General features: G+C 42.9%; 1 protein-coding gene across 2 annotated transcripts in view; it reads right to left on the bottom strand.

The window, feature by feature from the left end:
- CDH4 (cadherin 4) overlaps positions 1–21,261 on the bottom strand; it is a 464,937-nt gene that overhangs the window by 8,769 nt on the left and 434,907 nt on the right. For both annotated transcript variants that reach the window (XM_069072522.1, XM_069072523.1), the window contains 2 exons: positions 14,166–14,399; positions 9,628–9,861 (listed from right to left, as the gene is read on the bottom strand). In XM_069072522.1, coding sequence (XP_068928623.1) covers positions 9,628–9,861; positions 14,166–14,399 — 468 coding nt within the window. The remainder of the gene's footprint in view (positions 1–9,627; positions 9,862–14,165; positions 14,400–21,261) is intronic.

The following is a 21,261-nucleotide window of genomic DNA, read 5'->3' as shown; positions in this document are numbered from 1 at the left end:
TCCTTCCTTCCTTCCTTCCTTCCTTCCTTCCTTCCTTCCTTCCTTCCTTCCTTCCTTCCTTCCTTCCTTCATTCCTTTCCTTTCTTCCTTCCTTCTTTCTTTCCTTCCTTCCCTGATTATCTTTTTCTTCTTCCTCTTCCTTGTTCTCTCTCTCTCCCCCTCCCCCCCACTTTTGCATCCTTTTTTTCACTGTACATTTCTTGTTTTCTCTACCCCCCCACCCTTGTCTCAGTCTTTGTCTTCTTTTTTCCTCTTACTCATTCTATCTCTGCCATACTGTCTCTGTGTCTGGGTGTATATCATTCTATTTATCCCTGTCAAGGGTATCACCATTCTTCTATTCACCCAGGATTGTAAACTAAGAGTCATCCTAACTTTTCACTCTGTCTCACAACTCATATCCAAACAGTGCCAAGTCTTATCAATTCTACTAAACAGTATCTCTTGCATTCTTTCCCTTCTCTCCATTTTCACCATAACCAGCTTATTTCAGACCCTCATTGCCTGTCACCTAGACTACTGATTTCAGTAGCCTCTTGATTAGCTCTCTAGCTTCTAGTCAATGCTTTCTCCATTTCATACTCCACCTTGCTGCCAAATTGATATTCCTAAAGCACAAGGCTGACCATGGAACTCCTCTGCTCAGAAACCTTCAGTGACTCCCCATTACCTCTAGGGATAAAATATAAATCCTTTAATTTGGCATTTATAGCCCTTCACAATTTGGCTCCAGCTCCTCCCCCACTTTACATGCTTTGCATCATAGCCAAACTAGCTGCTTCCCACTTTACATGCTTTGCATCATAGCCAAACTAGCTGCTTCCTTTACATAATGTTCCTCTCTCCTTTGTGCCTTTGTATAGGCTATCCCCCATGCCTGGAATGTTCTCTTTCTTTTATCTCTGCTTCTTGGAGCCCCTAGCTCCCTTCAAAGCTTAGCTTTAGGGCTGTATTCAGCAAGAAGCTTTTCCTGATTTCCCTCCAATTATTAATAGTGTTCCCTATCCCCATTTGGGCAGCTAAGTGGTGCAATGGGTAGGGCACTGGGCCTAGAACCAGAAAGATCTGAGTTCAAATCCAGCCTTAGATACTTGTGTGACCCTGGGCAAGTCACTTAACCTCTATTTGTCTCAGTTGCTCATCTGTAAAACGGGGACACACTGGATAAGGAAATGGCAAACCACTCTAGTATCTTTGCCAAGAGAACCCCATGGACAAAGTTCACAGAGTTACATAGGTCAGACACAACTGAAACAATGGAACAATCTCCAATTATCTTGTATTTATTGTGGATATATCTTGCATATACAAGGCATGTTTACGGGCATTGTGAACACAGTTGGCCCTTAAATCCAGGACATTGTAGATTTAAGTCCTGCCTTTGATCCATACTGGTTGTGGGACCCAGGTCAAGTCACTTAACCTCAATGTTCTAGGAAATTGTTAAGGTTGTAAGTGGCAGAGAAAGTGATGATCCAAATTGGTAGAGGGGGTCCCCTCACCTGAGAGTTTCTTATACCAGTGAAGCAGGAATAGTCCCTTTCCTAGGCTCACATCCTGCCTCAGACACTGTGACCTTGGGCAATTAATTCACTTAAGTCTCAGTTTAATCAATCAATCAGTCAATCAATCAACCCACTTAATTCACTCAGTCTCAGTTTCCTCATTTGTCAAACAAGGATAGTAATAGCACCTATGTCATGGGGCTGTTGTAAAGCTCAAATGAGGCAACAAATGTAAAGCAATCTGCAAATCTTAAATGCTGGTTATTATTTTCTTTAGGTACAGTTAATGCTGAAATAAATGCTGTTTAAATTGAATTTTGTTCTCTGTCTCTTCTCCTTTATCTTTTCTTGGGCTTTTTGCAGGGGGGAAGGCAGGGCAGCTGTGGTTAAGTGACTTGCCCAAGGTCACATGGCTAATAAGTGTCTGAAGTCGAATTTGAACTCAGGTCCTCCTGACTCCAGGGCTGATGCTCTATTCACTGCGCCACCTAGCTGCCCAATCTCTTCTCCTTTCTTCTCTGTTCTCTGCTACCTGATCTTTTTGTTGTTTCTTGTCACTTTTGTTTCACATCTTTGTCACTCCTGCCTTTGAAATAATAATGATAACTCACCGCTCCAAGATTTACCATGGACCTTTCCCACAATGATCCTAGCATTCAGATAGTGTAAATATTATTGTGCCCATTTTACAGATGAGGGAACTGAGGTGTAACTTTTTGAAGTGATTTGCTTAGGACCATACTGCTAGTAAAAGCTGGAATTCAAACCCAGTTTGTAGGACTCAGAATTCAGTGCTCTTTTCACCACAAGATATCACACCCACATCTTCATGTTTTGTTGCCTTCTTAACCCAAATGCTCATTCTCCTACCCAGCACTCATTCAGAGCCCATCCATCTTTTTTAAAAGTCATTCCCAAGACCACTTCTTTTCATGGAGCCTTGCTCAATTCTTCCAGCCCTCACTGATTTCTGAGATCAGAGAATGAAGAGCAGGAAGGGATAGCCTCTGAATTTCCCTAGCACTTTAGAATGAATGACAGCCTAGCACTTCATTATGCAAAGAAGCCCAATTATCATTTGCTGTTTATTCCTCAGTTTTACTCTTTGCACCTGCGTTAGACTATAAGCCTTTGGAGGGAAGATGCAACATGATGTTAATTTTGAATCCCTGAAAGTGTTGAGCCCAGCGCTAGGCACATTGTGGGTACTCTGCAAAGCTTTGTTGTCTAATGATTTGATCCTTCATGATCAGGAGGAACTCACAGGGAGCCGGGAGAGATCTCTGGGTATCTGCATCATGGAAGATTTTTGATCTCTCATAATCTTCATCCTAGGATAGAAGGTTTTGTTCTGCAACCCCCTAGCGCACTGATTGTGTAATATTGTCTACTATAATTCTCTGTGCTTGTGGCTCATTCCCCAGCTTGGCTGGAATCTACATGGAGAGCTCTCCACAACCTGGCTCTGGCTGATTTTTCCAGTGTTATTTCATATGAACACTCTCCAGGCACTCTACCTCCCAGTGAAACTGGACTATCCAAACTAGCTTTTGCCTCATCTTTGGCATTCTGTCTTCCTCTTCAGGGCATTCATACAAGTGATTCCCCAGCCCTGGGACATATTTCTTCCACACCTATACCCCTCAGAATCTTTATCATTCTTCAAGGCTCAGCTCAGGTATAACCTCTTCCTTCATGAAGCCTTCCCAGATCCCTCTCCACCATCCACCCCAGATGTTAGTGCTCTCTGATTCCTAAAATGTATTTCCTCTGTGTACCAGTCACACCCTACAGGAGTAAGCTCCACAAGGGGCTGACTTATTCTTGTTTTTGTTGCCCCAGTGCTCAATAGGGCACCTTTCACATAGGCCTTCGTGAAAGATCTGTGATTTTGTCTCTCCCTCAACAATCTTTCTGTGGCTTTGGAGAAAAGACCTAGTTTGAGGGAGTTGCCTGAGGCACAGACTTTGTGACTTGCTGGGGTCTCACAGGTAATGTTCTGGGTAGGATTTGAATCTGTCTTCCCAATTCCAAATCCTGCATGATGCACCCTTTTGCCTCTCACTTTGCACATAGTATAGGCTTACTAAAGGTATGCTGAATGAGGGCTGATAGCAGTGTCTTCTCTAAACTTCTCATCTTCCTCAGAGCCTAGAACAGTCCTCTTAAATACAGTAGGCACTTAATAAATGTTTGGACTAAGGGATGAATGATTTAAGGGCCCAGAATGGGGATGAGCGTGTTCGAAGTATCACATGGCCCACAAGTAGTGTACTCAAAACATCTCATACCTAGGGCCAGGGGATGGGGACAGAGTGACCTTGTGCCTCAGGCCCTGAGCTCTCCAGGGAGCCATTGTGGGGGGGGGGGAAGCACAGCATTTCTTTCACCTTCTTCTCTGCTGAGGTGGGGAAATATGGGTAAGGAACATTGCATGGGCAGTTTGATGGTATGGTAATGGAAGACCTGAATCCCACACTAGTTGTATGACTTTGGGCAAATCGCTGAATCTTCCTGTGCTTCCGTTTCCACACCTGTAAAATGAGGGAGTTGGGCTCAGTGGCCTCTAAGGTCCATTCAGTTTGAATCTATGACTCTGTGGTATCCTCTCAGACTCAGATGAGATGCTGGCTAATTTTGCTGAATTACTTCCCTTTCCTCCCTCTTCCTTTTTTATTCTTTGTTATGAGGGATGGCTTTCTGGGTAGGGGGAGGGAAAGGGCTATTTTCAGAAATGAAGGTGATATGAAAACAAAAGATATAGATAAAAAAAGAACATCAAGCCTTCTGCATTCTAGCTTCCCCCAGCCCCTCCCCAGTTTTTCATTCTCACCTCCTCTCTCTACCCTGCACCAGTGAGAACAGGGGAATGAAGTGGCCCCTGCTCCTTCTGGAAGCTGAGATGAACAGGAGGCTTGCAGTTTACCTTATTTTCTCTCCTTGTTCTGAGGGCTGTGGTATTTATGCCCAACACGGAGGTGCTGAAGTGACTAGAAGAGGACTGGACAGCTAATTACTGGCACTCAGTGCCAACTGACTGCCGCCTCGTCCTGCTCACGGTGCAGTTTTCAGAGTTCAGCATTTTTTTTTTTAATGCTTAGCCGAGATCTGCTTGTGAGCAGTAGGAGAATATAACTCTCCTCTCTGACATAAAACCTCTGAGCTATTTAGTGAGCCTTTTAAAGGCCTTTGCTGTTTTCTAAGAGTCATTCACAACAAGCTACCTGCCTGGTGCACAAAGGTGGTTTTGTAAGGGCTACACGGGCTTCCCATGTTCCCTTTCTCCACCTGGTGAGAAAGCCTGCCATTAACCATGCTGTCAGAACTTCCTTACAGGATAGACTTGGAGCATATCAATGGCCAAAGTTGGGCTTGTTCTTGCATTTTATTCCCACAACAGAATGGAAAGTAGCATTGCTCCAGTTACAAATCCATCTGGACTCTGCATGGAGTCACCTAGAAATCAATTTGTTTTTTGGGGTGGTGAGCCAAAAAAGGGTGCTGGATTTGGAGTTAGAGGTGCTGGCTCTGCCACTTCCTACCTGTGTGATCTTGGACAAGCTGCTAAATTGCTTGTTCATTTGTAAAATGAGGTGGCTAGTCTAGATGGCCCCCAAGGGCCCTTCTGGATCTAAGCCCCAGAGATGATATGTTTTATTATGCATTTCTTTTTAAGAAAATTATTTTTGAAAAAATATTTTTATTAATTTAACAAACCAGATAAATGAATTTGTCCTTCCCAGTGGCCTGTGATTTTCCTAGACAGTCCCTAACACTATGGGAACTTAGCTAGTGAAGGAAAGAAACAAATATGAAGGAATATCAGAATATTAGAGTGTATTGGCTGGAAGAAACTTTAGAAATAATTTAGTTCAATGTTCCTCCCTCCCCTCATTTTACAGATGAGAAAACTTAAGCCCAAAGGGGAAAATGATTTCTCTGATGTCACACAAAGTCAGTGGCAGAGTAAGGACTAAGATTTCAAGCCAGTGTTCTTTTTTCCTGAAGATACTAATTGGCTTGATATTTTTAGGATTCAGTCTTCAAGAGGGGGTTCAAAAGGGAAAAGAAATCTTTCCTCTTATCAACTGTTTTGATATTTCTCATTTGGTGTTTCCCATATCACTTGGAAGAGTGGCTTCATTGTATTGATTAGGCTGCATGGATTCCTGCTAAATCTGAGTACTGGGTTTCTCCATATGGGCAGGTGACTATGGATCTGTGCCCCACACCAAGTGGCCAAGGGAGAATTTCTTTCCCATATTGGACACATCAGAATCAGGCCTGCTATCAGCTGGGGAGGGATAGGCAGACTAGGAGTGAGAAGACCTGGGTCTGAGTCCTGCTTTTGTCACTAACTCACTGTGTGACCTTGACAAAGTTTCTTTTTCTAGACTTCATAGTGAAAGCAAAGGTGATCCCATTAGAATGTGGAATCCTGGAGAGTGGTTATTTTCATATCCCTAGTGCCTAGAACAGTGCATGGCACATAGTATGTGTTAGTAAAAACCTATTGATTGATTAACTGATCACACACACACACACACACACACACACACACATACACACACCGTGCTCTGGCAGCCTTATTGGCTTGAAGCTGATGGGGGTTATTCTGAGCCAGAGGTCAAACATTCTTCATTGAAATGAAGATTCCGAAGTAGCAGGTTGCACTGCCAACCTCAGTGTAATTTAAAGGTATCAGAACTGGTAAAAATGTCTCTTCTCCGCTCCTTCCCCCCCAACTGGCATCACTCCCTCCCCAAACCCACTCATCATAAATTACATTTCTTATCCTTCATGTGGCTTTTTCAGCTCTCAAGCATAAAAAAGTCAATTAGACTGACAATGAATGTCAAAATAAGCTTTGCTAATAAAAACCATCCTTTAAAGAGGGATAATGCATCTGAAAATGAGGAAAGGAACCTCTTAAATTCAGTGCCCTTCAGCCAAAGGTAATTTCAGTCAACAGAATGTTCAGGAGGTTATCTTGTACCTTGAAGTGAAGTTTTATAAAAAGGATAAAAAAAACCTAGATCCTGGATTTCCTCTTTTCCCCCTAGCTTCGGAAAGTCTGATGCAAACTTTCACAGTTTTCTAGGACGTCACAAACATTTTGAGGAGGCATTGATAAGTGAGTAGAGGGACCCAAGCACTGTCCTTCCCCTACTTTCAATGTGATGCCAGATGTGGTTTACCCCTTCAGAAGCACACAAAATGGTGACCAAAATTAAAGTCAGGGTCAAAGGCCACCAGGTGATGGGCCCCTAGTGGTGACCCTAGGTCTCTGGCTATTCTAATGCAGTCTTCTATGAGTACATTATCACAAACTTGGCTAAAGCAGGGGACAGGAGTAAGAGACTGTGGTAGAGGAGGTGGAGGACAGAAGAGATAGAGGAAGAACGCTGGAGGGCCCCAGAGGGCTGCTGCCTGTGCATTCTGGTCCCTTTTGCATTTTCATGAGCACTAACATTAACTAAATTTATGCAAATTCAAAGATAAAAATGATAACGCTATATAACTTTGAGCAGAGCTTGGCACAGTGGGGACAGAAACCTGGGAAGCTGAAAAAAAATATGCATTGGGGTAAATATTCATTCCCAATGTGCAGGAAAAAGCAGTGGGACTCCCATTAGAGATAACCCAAGTTACAGTTTTCCATCTCTCTGCTTCTCATGCATCCCCTGGCCCAGTGTGTTTAAATGGAGATCTCAGAGCTTATGCCATTAGCTCTGCCTGGCACCCACATGCTGTAGCACATTAGGATAATGTACCCGCTCCAGCCTCGTCCTCCCCCATTTAATCCTTGGCTTGTTTTCCCAATTGTTTTCCACAATGAGATATGACTGTTCAGTTCTGATTTCCAAGAAAGTGTGTATTTGGTCCAGCTATCCCTCCCTCAGAATTCAAGTAGTCCAATCCAAACTCACAGGCCTTGGTTCACTGTTAAAATGTGGCCAATGACTACTTCATTGGGTTTTAGAGGAGAAGTAGCCTTCTCTACCCACTAAGGCAGATTCCTGAGGTTCAAAAAAAATAACTGAAAATAAGAACAGGATATTTCCTGGCCTCAGTATGGCTCAAATTTGGATTCTTGGGTTTCCTTGGGCAGCTCACAGGCAGCTGATGCCTCAGAGCAGTGGTCCAAGTGGTGATTTAGTTTCTTTCCCATATTGGACACATCAGAATCAGGCCTGCTATCAGCTGGGGAGGGATAGTCAGACTAGGAGTGAGAATACCTGGGTTTGAGTCCTGCTTTTGTCACTAACTCACTGTGTGACCTTGAAAAAGTTTCTTTTTCTAGACTTCGGTTGCCTTAACAAGATAATAAAAAGGGTATTATTTATATAACACTTTGAGGTTTACAAAGTGCTTTATGTATATTATATCATATATCTTATGTATGTTATATTATTTGAGCTTCATAATAACCATGTAAAAGTAGGTGCTACTATCTCTGTTTTATGGATGAGGGAACTGAGAGAGGCTACATGACTTTCTCAGAGTCAGTTTCACAGCTAGGAGCAGGATTAGAACCCAAATCATGCTGATTTCAAGTCTATTGTGCTACTTAGGTGCCTAAGATTTCTTAACAGTTTTGATGTTCCATGATTTCACAAATGGCCTCCCAGGATTCTGTTTGCTTCTCCCAATTCCCTCAAATCCCCAAGAGAATATCTCTAGGGGAATGGAGGGGTGTGGTTTGAGTCTGTGGGACATAAACTCATGGAGCATGAGCTGAACTGCCCAGTTTAGCCATGATGGAATGGGATAATTTGGGATGATAGAGCAGTCTCTTTATTTATCCCTTGGTCTTAAAGGGGTGTCTGCACCAAAAGGATTGGCCACTAAGCTAGGAAGAGTAGCCCGCTCAATGGACCTTTAAGAGACTGACCCCTACCCTTTGACTCCCCTTCCCCCCTTATCTCCATGGTGAGACCAATAAAGGGATTGCTTCATCATCCCAAAGAGCCAGGGCAGCCTCTTCACATGCTCCATGGGATGGTCCCCATCATCTTAGCCCCTACTACACACACCAGAAGCCCTTTGGGATTTGGATAGTAAATGTTACCCTTCCCCACTCCAATCCTGATCTTCCTTTGTCTATGGGCATATCACTACAAAGCCTCCTGTGTCTTAGAGTTGAAGGGGAAAATAGTCATCCCTTCTTTTCCTCTTGTTACTTCTGACATCATGGAGTTATTTATTTTGTATTTCTCAAAGACACTTATTATGTATCAATCAGTTAATCAATTGGTGAGCATTTATTAAATACCTACTATCTGCCAGGCACTCTTCTAGGCACTGGGCACACAAAGATAGAGGCAAAAGTCACTGCCCTCAAGGAGTTTGCATTCCATCTGGGGAGAAAACATGTATAGTTGGAAGTATAGACTAAATAGGTACAAAGGTGGGCCGGCCAGCCTCATATTTAAATTTAAAATTTTATATTAAAAAATCAATATACAAATATATAAATATTAATAAAATATTTATTTAAAAAGAAATATTTAAATATTTAGTGCCTCTCCTTTCCTTTCATAGTTTCATTCATTTCTCCTTCCTCCTGGTTCTCATTCTCCTCATAAGCAATCTGGACCAAGTGAGTGAAGTAGTGTTATCATAGATGCAGGGAGGGAAGGGATCTTGGAGGCCATCTCAATCTCTTCATTTTACAGAGGCCCAGAGAGATTAAGTAGCTCACCCCAGATCACACAGGTAATATGTGGTAGAGGGAAGAATTTAGTCCCAGCTTCATTCAGTGTCATGTGGTCTTGGGGAGAGTGATTTTGTCTCCCTAGGCTTCAATTCCTTCTTCTATAGAATACAGAAATTGGACTGGATGATATCTATGATCCCTTAAAACTCTGCTATTGTAAGGTCTCATTACTAGAAAAGTTAAAAATGCATGTATCAAGCCATTCTGCCAATCTCCCATGCCATCCTCCCAGAAGAACCTTACAGCTACAGTTTACATATTTTAAGGGGTTCCAGTGTAGGGAGAAGTTTGCCTGGTGCATAAGGCTTCTTAGTGAAGCTTGGGCACAAATATTGGACATGAGCCAAGGGCCTGGATGCTCCTCCTCCCCTTCCTCCCCTCTCCAGTAGAAGCAATACTCACTTAGCAGAATGATGATACATATCAGTATGGCGACGATGGCCCCTGTGCCCAGCCCGGCAGCAGCCACTGCACCAATGGTGGTGCAGTCTCCATTTTCATCACAAGGGCACACTTTGACTTTGATGATAGACATGTTGGACAGAGGCGGGTTTCCTGAGTCTGTGACAATGATGGGAACATCGTACATTCCAGCCTCGAGGTACATGATACGCAAGCTGAGCTGGGCATAGTCACCTGGAACAAAACAAGCAGACATGAGTGCGAGATGCTGGGGAAACATTCCCAATACGAGCTGTGGGGCTCTGTCTGCATAAGCAAGAGGGAAGCTGGGACATTGTCAGGCTCCCAAACCTATCATCAATCAAATTCATGAGAGTGGGTTAATCCTGATCCATGATCTGGCTGCAAGGCATTAGTGACAGCACCAAGTTGAATTCACCATGTGCTTTTCCCAAGGGGCTTACTATGAGATACTAAAACCTATGGATAATCAGAAATAGGAGAAAGGGAAAAGTATGGACAAGAGGGAAGGAGGAAGAGAGAGAGTTAAGAGGGAGGGAAGCAGAGAAGGAGAATATAAACTCTTTGAGGGCAGGGATTATTTTGATTATGTCTCTAGCTTCCCTATCACCTTGTACATAGTAGATACAATAAATGTTGAGTTGAAGAAGAAAGGAGGGGATAGGGAAAGAGAAGAGGGGTGGAGAAGATAGGAAGAAAGGAGAAGAGGATAAAAGACAATAAAGAATGAGATAATGAAAGGAAAAAAGTGAAAATAAGAAGAAAAGCAGAGAGAGAGAGAATGATAGAGGAAAGAAATAGGGTAAAAAGAATGAGGAAGGGAAGATACAGCAGAGAGGAAAAGATAAATAGGAAGAGAGGGGCAAGTATGAAAAGAAAGAGGCAAGGGAGAGAAAATGGAAAGTATGGCCTGGGTGTTACTAGGCCTGTATGGAACCTAGAAGCTCAGAGTCAGATAACAGGAGGAAATAGAGAGGTGCTAGGAGAATATGGACCAACTAGTAAAGTTTAGTCCTCTCTAAAAATAAGTCTGACTCTGCTCTGGCTCCTCATGTTCGTGGAGGCCCACCTAGATTTTGGAATTCTTTAAAATGAAATATGCATCTCCAGTTTTCAGCATTATTTCTTGTTTTTGTTTTAAAGACATCCTTTTTTTTTTCAGTCAAGTTGTGACTGCAGGTGAGTGCCCTTCCTCCTCCAGGCTTCGGTGCAAAGCTTAACAAGCTCCACTATACAAAGCTCTGATACGAGAGCACTTAAGTCTGGATGTCACACTGGCAGCTCATCAACAGCCTTTCCTCCATTCTCTCCCTCCTGCTGCCCTTTACCACAGCCAGAGCAAGAGGGAAGGAGGCAAGTACACTCAAGCATGCTACATACTGAGAGCTGGGTCTGTGGTGGTCAGCGGGGAGACAGTGGAAGCCTCTGGATGAAATGGGCTTTGGGCTAGCAATAGTAATGATTACAGCAGCTGAGAGGCAGTCTGACATGGTGGACTGGATGCTGGGCTTGGGGTCAGGGAAACTTGGATTTGAATCTGGCCTTAGACACTAGAAGTACCACCCGAGGCTAGCTGCTCAACTTCTTTGACTCAGGTTCCTCCTCTGTAAAATGAGGGAGTTGGGTTGGATGACTTTTTAGTGTTCCTTTCAGCTCTAAATCTATGAACCTCTGCCCACTAAACGCCAGGTACCATGCTAAGCACTGGGGATTCCAATGAAGAACAGAGCAAGCGCTGTCCTCAAGGAACTTCCATTCTACTGAGGGGATAGCACATATCCATAAGCAGGTATGTGTAAACTACACATGGATAAAGTATACATAAAGCATAAAATCCTTTAAGGTTTCCAGAGCATTTTGCTGAGCACAGCATCTGGTATACAGTAAATGCTTAATTCATGTTTATTGATTGATTATCTTATTTAGGATAACAATCCTATCAGGTAAATATTGCAGGTATTATTTCCATTTAAAAATGAGGAAATTAAGGTTCAGAAGAGGTCCAGTGACTGGCTCACTGTCACACATTTAGACAAAGCAGTTCCCTCTTCACTCCAAGCTCTATGCCCCTTCCACTGCCTCCACTAGCTTGAGAGACCAAGAGTTTTCACTTAGATATTTCCTGAAGACATTTCCAGGAGTCTTACGAATTTCTACTACTGACCAAGAATGTACCGTGTTTCCCTGATAATAAGACCTATCTCGAAAATAAGCCCTCCCCTTACTGTGTAAGATTCCTCTAAAATAAGCCCTCCCCCGAAAATAAGCCCTATTGAGATTGCTACTGTAGTGAAGGTGATCCCCTGCACTACACGCTACATTACGGTACCCTCTGTATGCACCGTCCCCCCCCCCCTCCAGTGAAACGCATGCCGCGCTCCAAGCTGCATCCAATCAGAGCTGCAGCAGTGAGCGCGTCATCCTGTTCTTCCCCAGTGATTTGCTTGCTGGTACATTTTTTTGTTCACATTTACCTGTTTATTAAAATTGCTGTCAATGTTCATTAAAATAAGCCCTCCCCTGAAAATAAGCCCTCTGGTGTTTTTCTGTCCAAAAAAAAAATAATAAGACAGTGTCTTATTATCGGGGAAACACAGTATCTATTGAGAAACCACTAAGCTTCATTCCCCCAATCAGGCTCTGAGAGGCTCTCTGGGAGCCTGAGGGGTTAGAGAGGAAAGGAAGTAATATCTATATAAAATAAAAGTAATAATATTTTTCAAGTTTCTCTAGCACTTTTTCCTTTTGAAAATTTCCCCCCATCTGTTATCTTATTGGGCCATAAGATAGGCAAGTTGTTATGATCTCCTACTTGAAAGATAAGAAAACCGAAGCTAGTGACTTGCTCAAAAACACATAGCTAAATCCTAAGCAGAGACAAGGTCAAAACATAGGTCTTGTGTCTTAACTCACAGCAGCTCTTTGTACTGCACTAACCTGAATCCTTTAGGCTCTGACTGAATAAGGTGGCTTTCCCTTTGACTTTCCATAAAACCATATCATAGGGCCTAGCAAGATAATTCTGCACCTCTCCCTGGGGGCTAAGTTTTATTCTGGCTATATTATGTGGCTTCTACCTCCTTCTGAATAGGATGGAATTTCTCATGCATGTGCTGACATTTCTAAGAAAAATGCCTTCAGTTTAGCTCTTAATTAAGATGTCCTAGGGAGTGAAGAGGCAGGTAGGTGATACAGTGAAGTGATACATCAGGCCCGAGTCAGGAAGATCTGAGTTCAAATCTGGCCTCTGACACTTACTAGCTATGATCCTGGGTAAGTCACTTAGCCCTGTGTGCCTCAATTTCCTCATCTGTAAAATGAGTTGGAGAAGGAAATAGCAAACCATTCAAGTATCTTTGTCAAAATGGGGTCATGAAGAGTCAATCGGGACTGAACAATAACAATGGAGAGAAGGGGCAACTCATTAGAAAGAACACTGAATTTGGAGCCAAAATACCTTAGTTCATATCCCTGCCCGAGACATCTGAGTTCTGTGGACCTCACTCAAGTTTCGTTACCTATAAAATGAGTTTGGATTAGGCGATCTCTGAACTCTCTCCTAGCTCTTAATCCTCTGACTCAGTGACAATTTGAAAGCTTTTCACTCCTGCTTTGGTCTCAATTCAATAAGCATCTATTGAATACCTATAATATTCTTAGCAGATAAATTTAGCATAGTCCCTGACACATAGTAGGTGCTTAATAGACCCTGGCTGATGAAATAACTGATATACCAGGAACTAGTCCATTAGATTGTGAGCTCCTGGAGGGTGGAGTCTTTTATTTTTGGCCTTTTTTGGGGTATTCTCAGCCTTAGGACAGTGCCTGGTACATAGCAGGTGCTTAATAAAGACTGACTAGGGATGTGAAGTAAAAAATGAAATGGCTGCTGCCCTCCAGGATTTTAAATGATGCAGCAATGTAGGTACATACCTCTTACTGATGGGGGGAGAGACAGTATCAGGAAAGCATCTTCAGGCCTGGAATGTAGAGGTGGGGGCTGGGGATGGGAGTGCAGATCCAAAAGCAACATAATAATCCCATCTGCTAACTTTGTGGCCCAGACTCTGCCTTCACCCATGTGCAGGAATGGCTGTCTGGCATCTGTGTAAAGGCTGTACAACCATCTGTGACAGGGCATCTTCCCATTTCCCTCTGCCCACTATTAAGAGGCCACCTTTGGGTGATTATAGCCCAAGGCACAGCCATTGATCCTGACCATAGCTTGGGCCAATTGCTCTGGGACACCAGGAAGACAGATAATTGCCTTCTCTTCTCAGTCATTGTGGATGATTAATATCCAGTCTGGTCCTGATAACCACTCATAATTACGAGCTGCGTTAGCCAAGCTCAGTGCCAGGACACTAAGGGTTTCTGCAGCAGATCTGATATGAATCTTCCCTGATGAGCTCTTGGGTTTGTACCGTGACTGGGGTGGGGGCAGGAGGAGGGTGAAGGAAGGTAAAGGGAAGTTATCGTGACAGTCTGGAGTCCCAAGTCAGCTGCCAGACCCTTACCATTTAATCGGGTGATGGTCCAATTCTTCCGCACAGCTGATGGCATGAAAGGCAGCTCGAAGACGTAGGGGCCAATGTTGGGATCAATGTCAGCATCTGCAGCTGTGATGTTGATAACATTCAGGTTTGGCTTCTCACACACCTGGGCCTCCTTGGGCAGCAGCTCTGGGGCATTGTCATTAATGTCTATGAGATAGATCTGCAGTGTCCCTGTGCCGCTAGCTGGGGGGATCCCTATGGAAGGAGAGAAGGGTCAGACAGCAAGATCACACACAGAACTGCCCAACCCACAATCACCATATTCATAAAGGCACAGTCACATACAACCCACACAGAAACTGACATAGACAAAAACACCTAGAATATGATCATTTACACCTAGCATCTGGTATTGCAATAACAATTAAAACAACAACAATGATATCTCATTTGCATAAAACTATATAGTTTACAGGATGCTTCCAAGTCCGTTTTCTCATTTGTTCCTCACAATAACCTTCTGGGGTAGGCATTATATGTATCGTTTTTTCCTATCTTACAGATGAGGAAACTGAGGCTCACAAGCAGGAACCCAAGTCTTCTGACTGATTCTAGTGCTCAGTCCTCTTCGTCATGCTACCTGGCCCTTGACCATGACTGTCATATTGATGATGAAAGTACCAAAACAGTAAGTGGGCCAGGGTTTTGTTACCTTTTCAGTCGCTGATTTTTTTTCCACTTGGTTTGGCAGAACTCCTTAAGAATGTGATTCATTAAATGGATTTGGAAATACCAGGGGTCATACTATATTTTCTCAACTATCAATTTCCTCCCCCATTGAAAGACTAATAATATTAGACTTTCTCCAGCATGGTCACCTCCATGTCTTCCTCACTAGTGATTTGAATTCCACCCCGGGGTCTATTGGCTCTGGTCAGTTTATCTTATCTTGCCAGGGCTCAGGTTTCCATGCTACTTCCTGGTCAGCTCCAAACCATAGTTATTGTGGGTGTAGCTCTCCCCCACTCTGTTTTATAGCTTCCCTTTATGTGTTATCTTCCCGTATTAGAATATAAGCTCCTTGAGGGGAGGGACTGTGTTGCTCACTTATATTTATATCCCCAGTACTTATTTCTGGCACATAGTAAACACTTCATAAAATCTCTCTCTCTCTCTCTCTCTCTCTCTTTCTCTCTCTCTCTCTCTCTCTCTCTCTCTCTCTCTCTCTCTCTCTCTCCCTCCTTCTCCCTCTCTCTCTCTCTCTGCATCTATTTCTCCTCTCCCTCCCTCCCTTTCCTTCTCTCCCTCCTCCCCTTCCTCTCCCGCTCTGTTTTTGACATTAATTGCATTAACAATAACTAACATATAATGCTTTCAAGTTTACACAAGTGCTTTATATACATGAAATAATTTGAACACGACAATTCTGTGGCATAGATGCTATTTACAGATGAAGAAACTGACGCTGAGAGAGGTTAGGTAAATTGGTTATTCAGGATCACACAGAGCTGGTAAATGTTACAGGCAGGATTTGAAGTTAGGTCTTCTTGTTGCAGGGTTTCACATTCTATCCACCGTACCACCTCGCTACTCCTGATAATGCAATAATCATAAAGTTTTATGGATGCTTTTTGTTTTTATATCACAGGCATTTCTAGATACACATCCTTCCTTACCAAGAATTGAGCTCTGTTTTATAACAAAGAAAAACAGTTAAGTAGAAAATCCCCATACAATGTCTGAACCTGATGATGGGTGCAGCAATTTGATCTTGTAATCCTTCAATTCTCTATTGAAAGGAAGGGAGGTATGTTTCATTATTGGTTCTCTGGGACCACTACTGTTATTTCTGTTACTTCCTTTTAGTGATCCTTTCATCTTCATTGTTGTCATCATCATATCAACAGTAGCTGCATAAAAGGCTACAACCAATATTTACTTCTCTCTCCATTGTCTCTTGTAACTGCTGCCCTTTGGACAGCTGGATCCCTGTCTGGGCTTCAAAGCTCCCTGTTCCTGCCTTCTTTGTGATGCCTACTTCAGTTTCCCTCAATTGCCTGGGTTTTCCAACCCTGAACTTTGACATGGACATCCTGTCATGGAGAGTCAGATCAGATTCTCTGACTCATCACCCAACCTTTTAGCAGAAATTTACCCCCCTCCCTGCCACCAATTACTCCAAGGCCTGATAAGGGACTTCTTTGGAGGTCTGCTCTCAGGCTAGCAGAACATGGGCAGAATGATGCACTGATTTCTATTTTTCATGCAGGATCTACATTATTTTCAGGGCATCTAGGTTGTATGGCAGATAGCATGTTAGACTTGAAGTCAGGAAGATGAATCCTACCTTATACCTCGGGTAAGTCACTTAACCTCTGTTTGCCTCAGTTTCCTTATCTGTAAAAACTGGGATAATAACAGCATCTACCTGCCAAGATGTTGTGAAAATCAAATGTGTTTTGTTGTTGTTGTTCCTCTTTTCTCCTCCTCCTTTTTCCCCTTCCTCTCCCTTCCCTTCTTTCTGATCTCATTATACTCACAGATAAGAAGTGTGATGTTGTAATGGGGATGCAAATTTAAAGATCTTCCCTGCCCCAGGCCCTTTGATAGGCTTAAGAGACTCTGAGAACCTTCCTTGATTGGAAAATAGACTCTGCCTCCTAATAGACTGAATGTGGTCACATGGAGCCTGTGGCAGGAGGCTTAGTTTTCAGGAATGTCCACACCTTGATGCTGTGTGATTGGGCAGTGGGTCAGGAGGGTGGTTGCATTCTCTGAGCCAGGAGAAGGCTATATAAGCCCTGATGTGAGGCTTTGTTTTGGGGCTCACTTTGAGAAGTGTTCTGTGATTTGATCAGATGAGACTCTGGGAAGCCGTTGTTGAGAGCCCCCCGGCTTTGAAAAACCCAGATGTTGATTTGGTATGGATGTAATGGTTGGACAGTTTGGAAACCTGTCTACTTGATCTGTTTCTCTGTCTTGATAATTCTGTTTGTATACTCTGAAGTTCGGGGTGCTGACCTTTTTCCCCTGAACTAGGTAAACAATATATGTTTGACTGATTAAAGTAAGCTTGTTAACCCATTTTGAGTTGCTTTCCTCTATCAAAACAGATCCAAGAACCTGTGTTGGCAGCCACCCTGGGGACGCTTGGGGTGCTTGCTGCTATAGATGTCAACACTAAGTTTGGAATCAGAGGTCCTGAGTTCGCATCCTGACTTTGTTGCCCGATTCTTATATGAACTTGGGCAAATTCAGGCCTCATACACTCACTTAAAAACTGTGTAATCTCAGGAAAGCCACTTATACTCTCTGAGCCTTAGTTGCATCATATTTAAAATGGTCACTCAGTGGATAGAGTGTTGGACCTGGAATCAGATGATCTGAATTCCAAAACGTCCTTACTATCTGTGTGATCTTGGGTAAGCCCTTTGACTTCTGTCTGCCTCAGTTTCCTCATCTTTAAAAAAAGGATACCTCCCAAGATGTTGTGAGGATCACATGTGATCATATTTGAAGAGCTGCTTTGTGAATATGAAAGTGCTATATAAGTGCTACTTACAATTTGTATACTTCGTTATAAAATGAGCAGGTTGGACTGGACTCTGGGGTCTCTTCCAGTTCTAAATATTATGTTTCAATGATTGCAAGGTCTACCCATGGGAGAGATCACAAGGAATATTAATTGAGGTTCCTTAGAATTAATAACACTTGCTCACCCTGCCCCTTAATAATCTAAGGTTTAAACTCAAAGGGTCTAACCTCCTTAGTAAGTGTCTTGGGACAGTTTTTACAAGTCCTAATTTATTCTGAGCCTCAGTGACCTTTGGAGTGAATATTTTTGGATAAGAATGCCTTACATTTCTATGGGTGCTTTGCAAAAAAATATACACAAAAATTCAAGATCTGGTTTGATTCAAATGATCCTGGAAAGTCACTGAATCTTCCTGAGTCTCAGTTTTCTTATCTGTAAAATGGGGAAAATAATAGCACAGGGTTTTTGGGAGGATCAAACAAGCTTATATATGCAAAGTACTTTGTAAAAATCTTAAAGTGCTATAGAAATGTGATATATTATTATTATGCCATGAAATATTATAGGGAATCTTCAATTCACTCTATTCATTTCATAGATGGAGACGTTGAGGCCCAGAGAAGGAGAATGACTTGCCCTAGGTCATACAGAGAATAAGCATGTAAGGGATCAAAGCCCAGATTTTTGGACTTTCTACCCTTTCTACTATTGATGTCAGTACTAGAACCCAGCTCTCATGACACTCATTTTAATATTCTTTCTTTCTGGGGTAGCTAGGTGGTACAGTGAATAGAGCACTGGCCTTGGAGTCAGGAGGACCTGAGTTCAAATCCGGCCTCAGACACAAAAACTAGCTGTGTGACCTTGGGCAAGTCACTTAACCCCAACTGCCCTCCAAAAAGCAAAAAAATAAAAAAAATATTATTTCTTTCCATGGTAGGACTTATGAAGTTACAGCAGGCATTACTGGCCCCATTGGACACCTGAGCAAACTGAGATTTACAGAGATAAAAGAATTTGTCCAAGATCACACATATTATTAGTGGAAGAATAAAGGGAGAAGATCCCAGGTCTTGTGAATCTAGGGTACCTAGTCTAATGCTTTTTTTTTTCTGTTACATCCTATTGGCCTGATATAGACTAGAGTTCCTGACCTGAGGAATCCATTCTTGGTCTTGCTGCTACCTCAAGAGGTGACCTATAGACCTAGTTAAAGATCTTCCCTAGGCCTCCTGTCAAACATAGAAGAAAATACTATCCAACTTCATAACCCTGAAGATGCCTCCTTAGCTCAGTCCTGGGAGATCAGGAACCCATATGACACTTATAATGTCAAGGCAGATGTGTTGCAGGCAGCTGTCAGCTAGACAGAGTTCCCTTAGTAGCCCAAGAAATCATAGAGAGTATGGAAAGCCTTTATTGATCTGCTCCCTTCCTAAAGTCAATCTGTCTCCAATGAATGGAGGATGCATGCAGTATCCACTCAGGCCTCACAGATACCCCCAAAGACAGAAAACCTACAGCATCCAGAATGTGTCTATGTTTCTCAGGACAAGTATTTTGACTGCTATCCCATTCCATCTTATAGGTGAGGAAACTGAGGCTCAGAGTTTACAGAGGGGACAAGCTTAAGTGACATCTTATTCACCCTCAAGCCAGTTGTAGCGGCCAATTTTTCTACAAGACTCTAAACCATGCGTGACTAATTCCCTGGGGGCTGCAGCTGCCCTCCTGATGGGATGGGATGTAGGCATAGCTCTCAAACTACCAAAGGTGAGGACAGAAGAGAGAAGAACAGTAATATTCTAATCCTGGGTCTGGTTTCAGATGGAGGCACCTGACCTTGCATTAACAGCTGCCTGTTCTTGTTGAAGCAGGCCGTGTGTAAAAAATATATCCGAGGGGATGTCTCTTTAATCTTTCACAAAACACATCAAAACAAATTTAAGGAAAGGCAGCCTTGTTCTTGCCTTTGAAAAGCTGCTTTGATAAGTAGATGATGACACAGCACATAAGCAGGAAGACATGCAAAGGGATTCTATTAACCTAGATAAAACTTTAGCCATTACCCTGAGCACTCAGGAAGGAATTTTAAATGAGATGTTTTTTCATGTGCATTTTTATGGCTGCACTATTATAGTGACGATTCATTTTTCAGAAATCTTCATGCAATTTCAATTCTGGGAGGGACAGCGGGACCAGAGGGAAGGGCACCAGGCCCTTTGTCTTTGCAGGACAAATATCAGGGCAGCACCTTTGACTTCCACAGCACTCAGGGGAGAGAGCGGCCGGTATGGCCTCCTATAAGATTTAAAAGGCTAGGACCTAGGAGGAAACTGGAGGGTTAACATTAGCCTGAGATTTTACTTTCACACATGTAAGTTTTTCCAAGAAGCAGCAACTATAAGCTTGTTTCTTGCCTTTCTTTGTAGAACTCCCACCTGTAGAACCTTCTCCCAGGAAGAACAGGATTAGAATAAAAGAAATATTAGACATTCTGAGGCAGAAGAACCATCAGAAGCCATCTCGTCTAGTCTGAGCTACAATCTCTGCTAGAACATTCCCTGACAAGTGCTCAATCAGCCTTCGAGGTAACACCTCTACTGACAGGAAACTCACTACCTCTTACAGGAGCCCATTTTGGTTTTGTATTGCTCTGATGGACAGGAAGCTTTCCCTCACATGGTAATGTTAGTGAAGGCAACATTCACTTATTGCTCCTAGTGGTGGCAGAAATACGAGGGGTTTTAGAAATCCTCTCTTTTAGCCCCTCTATTTATAAGAAGATGACACTGAAGGCCCAAAAAGGACAAGTAAATTGTCTGAAGTCACAGAGTTAATCAGTATGGTCTTCACCTAAAACCCAAGTTTTCTGAAATACTTTTCTTATATTCTCCTTGCTTTCTAGCATAGTATCTTATACACAAGAATAAATGTTTCTTGAACCAATGGCCCCTCCTACCTTTCCAGTCTTCTGACACCTTTCCAGTCACCCTACACATACTCTGTGATCCAGTGACATTGGCCTTCTTGGTATTACTCCTTGCCCAAGACACACCATTTCCTAACTCTGGGTATTTTCACTGACTTCCTCCCATGCCTGGAATTCCCTCCCTCCTTATCTCTACTTCCACACTTTCCTTGCTTCTTTCAAGTTCCAGCTAAAATCCTTATTATTGTTGTTCGTCCTTCATTCTGGAAGAGGACCAATGACATCATGACAGGGACGTTTTGACTTTCAGGTGAATTGGATTTAAGGGAGGCAGAGCTATGCCAAGTGTTCAGCCTCTCTCCTCCAACCATCAAAGTCCGGTGGCAAGACAAAAGTCAAGATGACTGGTAATGGCCCAGGATGCAGTGGGTGATCTTGGTCTTTCTACTTTCTCCTCCCTTCTCCAAGAAGCCTTTCCTGATTCCTAGGATTCCTGTTAATTCTAGGGCCTTCCCTTTGTTATCTCCAATTGATCCTGTGTAGAGCTTGTTTGTATATAGTTATCTGAATGCTGTCTCCCCTGTTAGACTGTGAGCTCCTTGAGGGCAGGGACTATATTTTACCTTTCTTTGCATCCTCAACACTTAGCC

The sequence above is a fragment of the Petaurus breviceps genome, unplaced genomic scaffold, assembly GCF_028583685.1.
Source record: "Petaurus breviceps papuanus isolate PSGF00001 unplaced genomic scaffold, PetGlider_PUasm1.0 90847, whole genome shotgun sequence".
NCBI classification, from domain to species: Eukaryota; Metazoa; Chordata; class Mammalia; order Diprotodontia; family Petauridae; genus Petaurus; species Petaurus breviceps.
The sequence above is the reverse complement of the archived record's forward strand: the minus strand, read 5'-3'. Positions and strand labels throughout refer to the sequence as shown.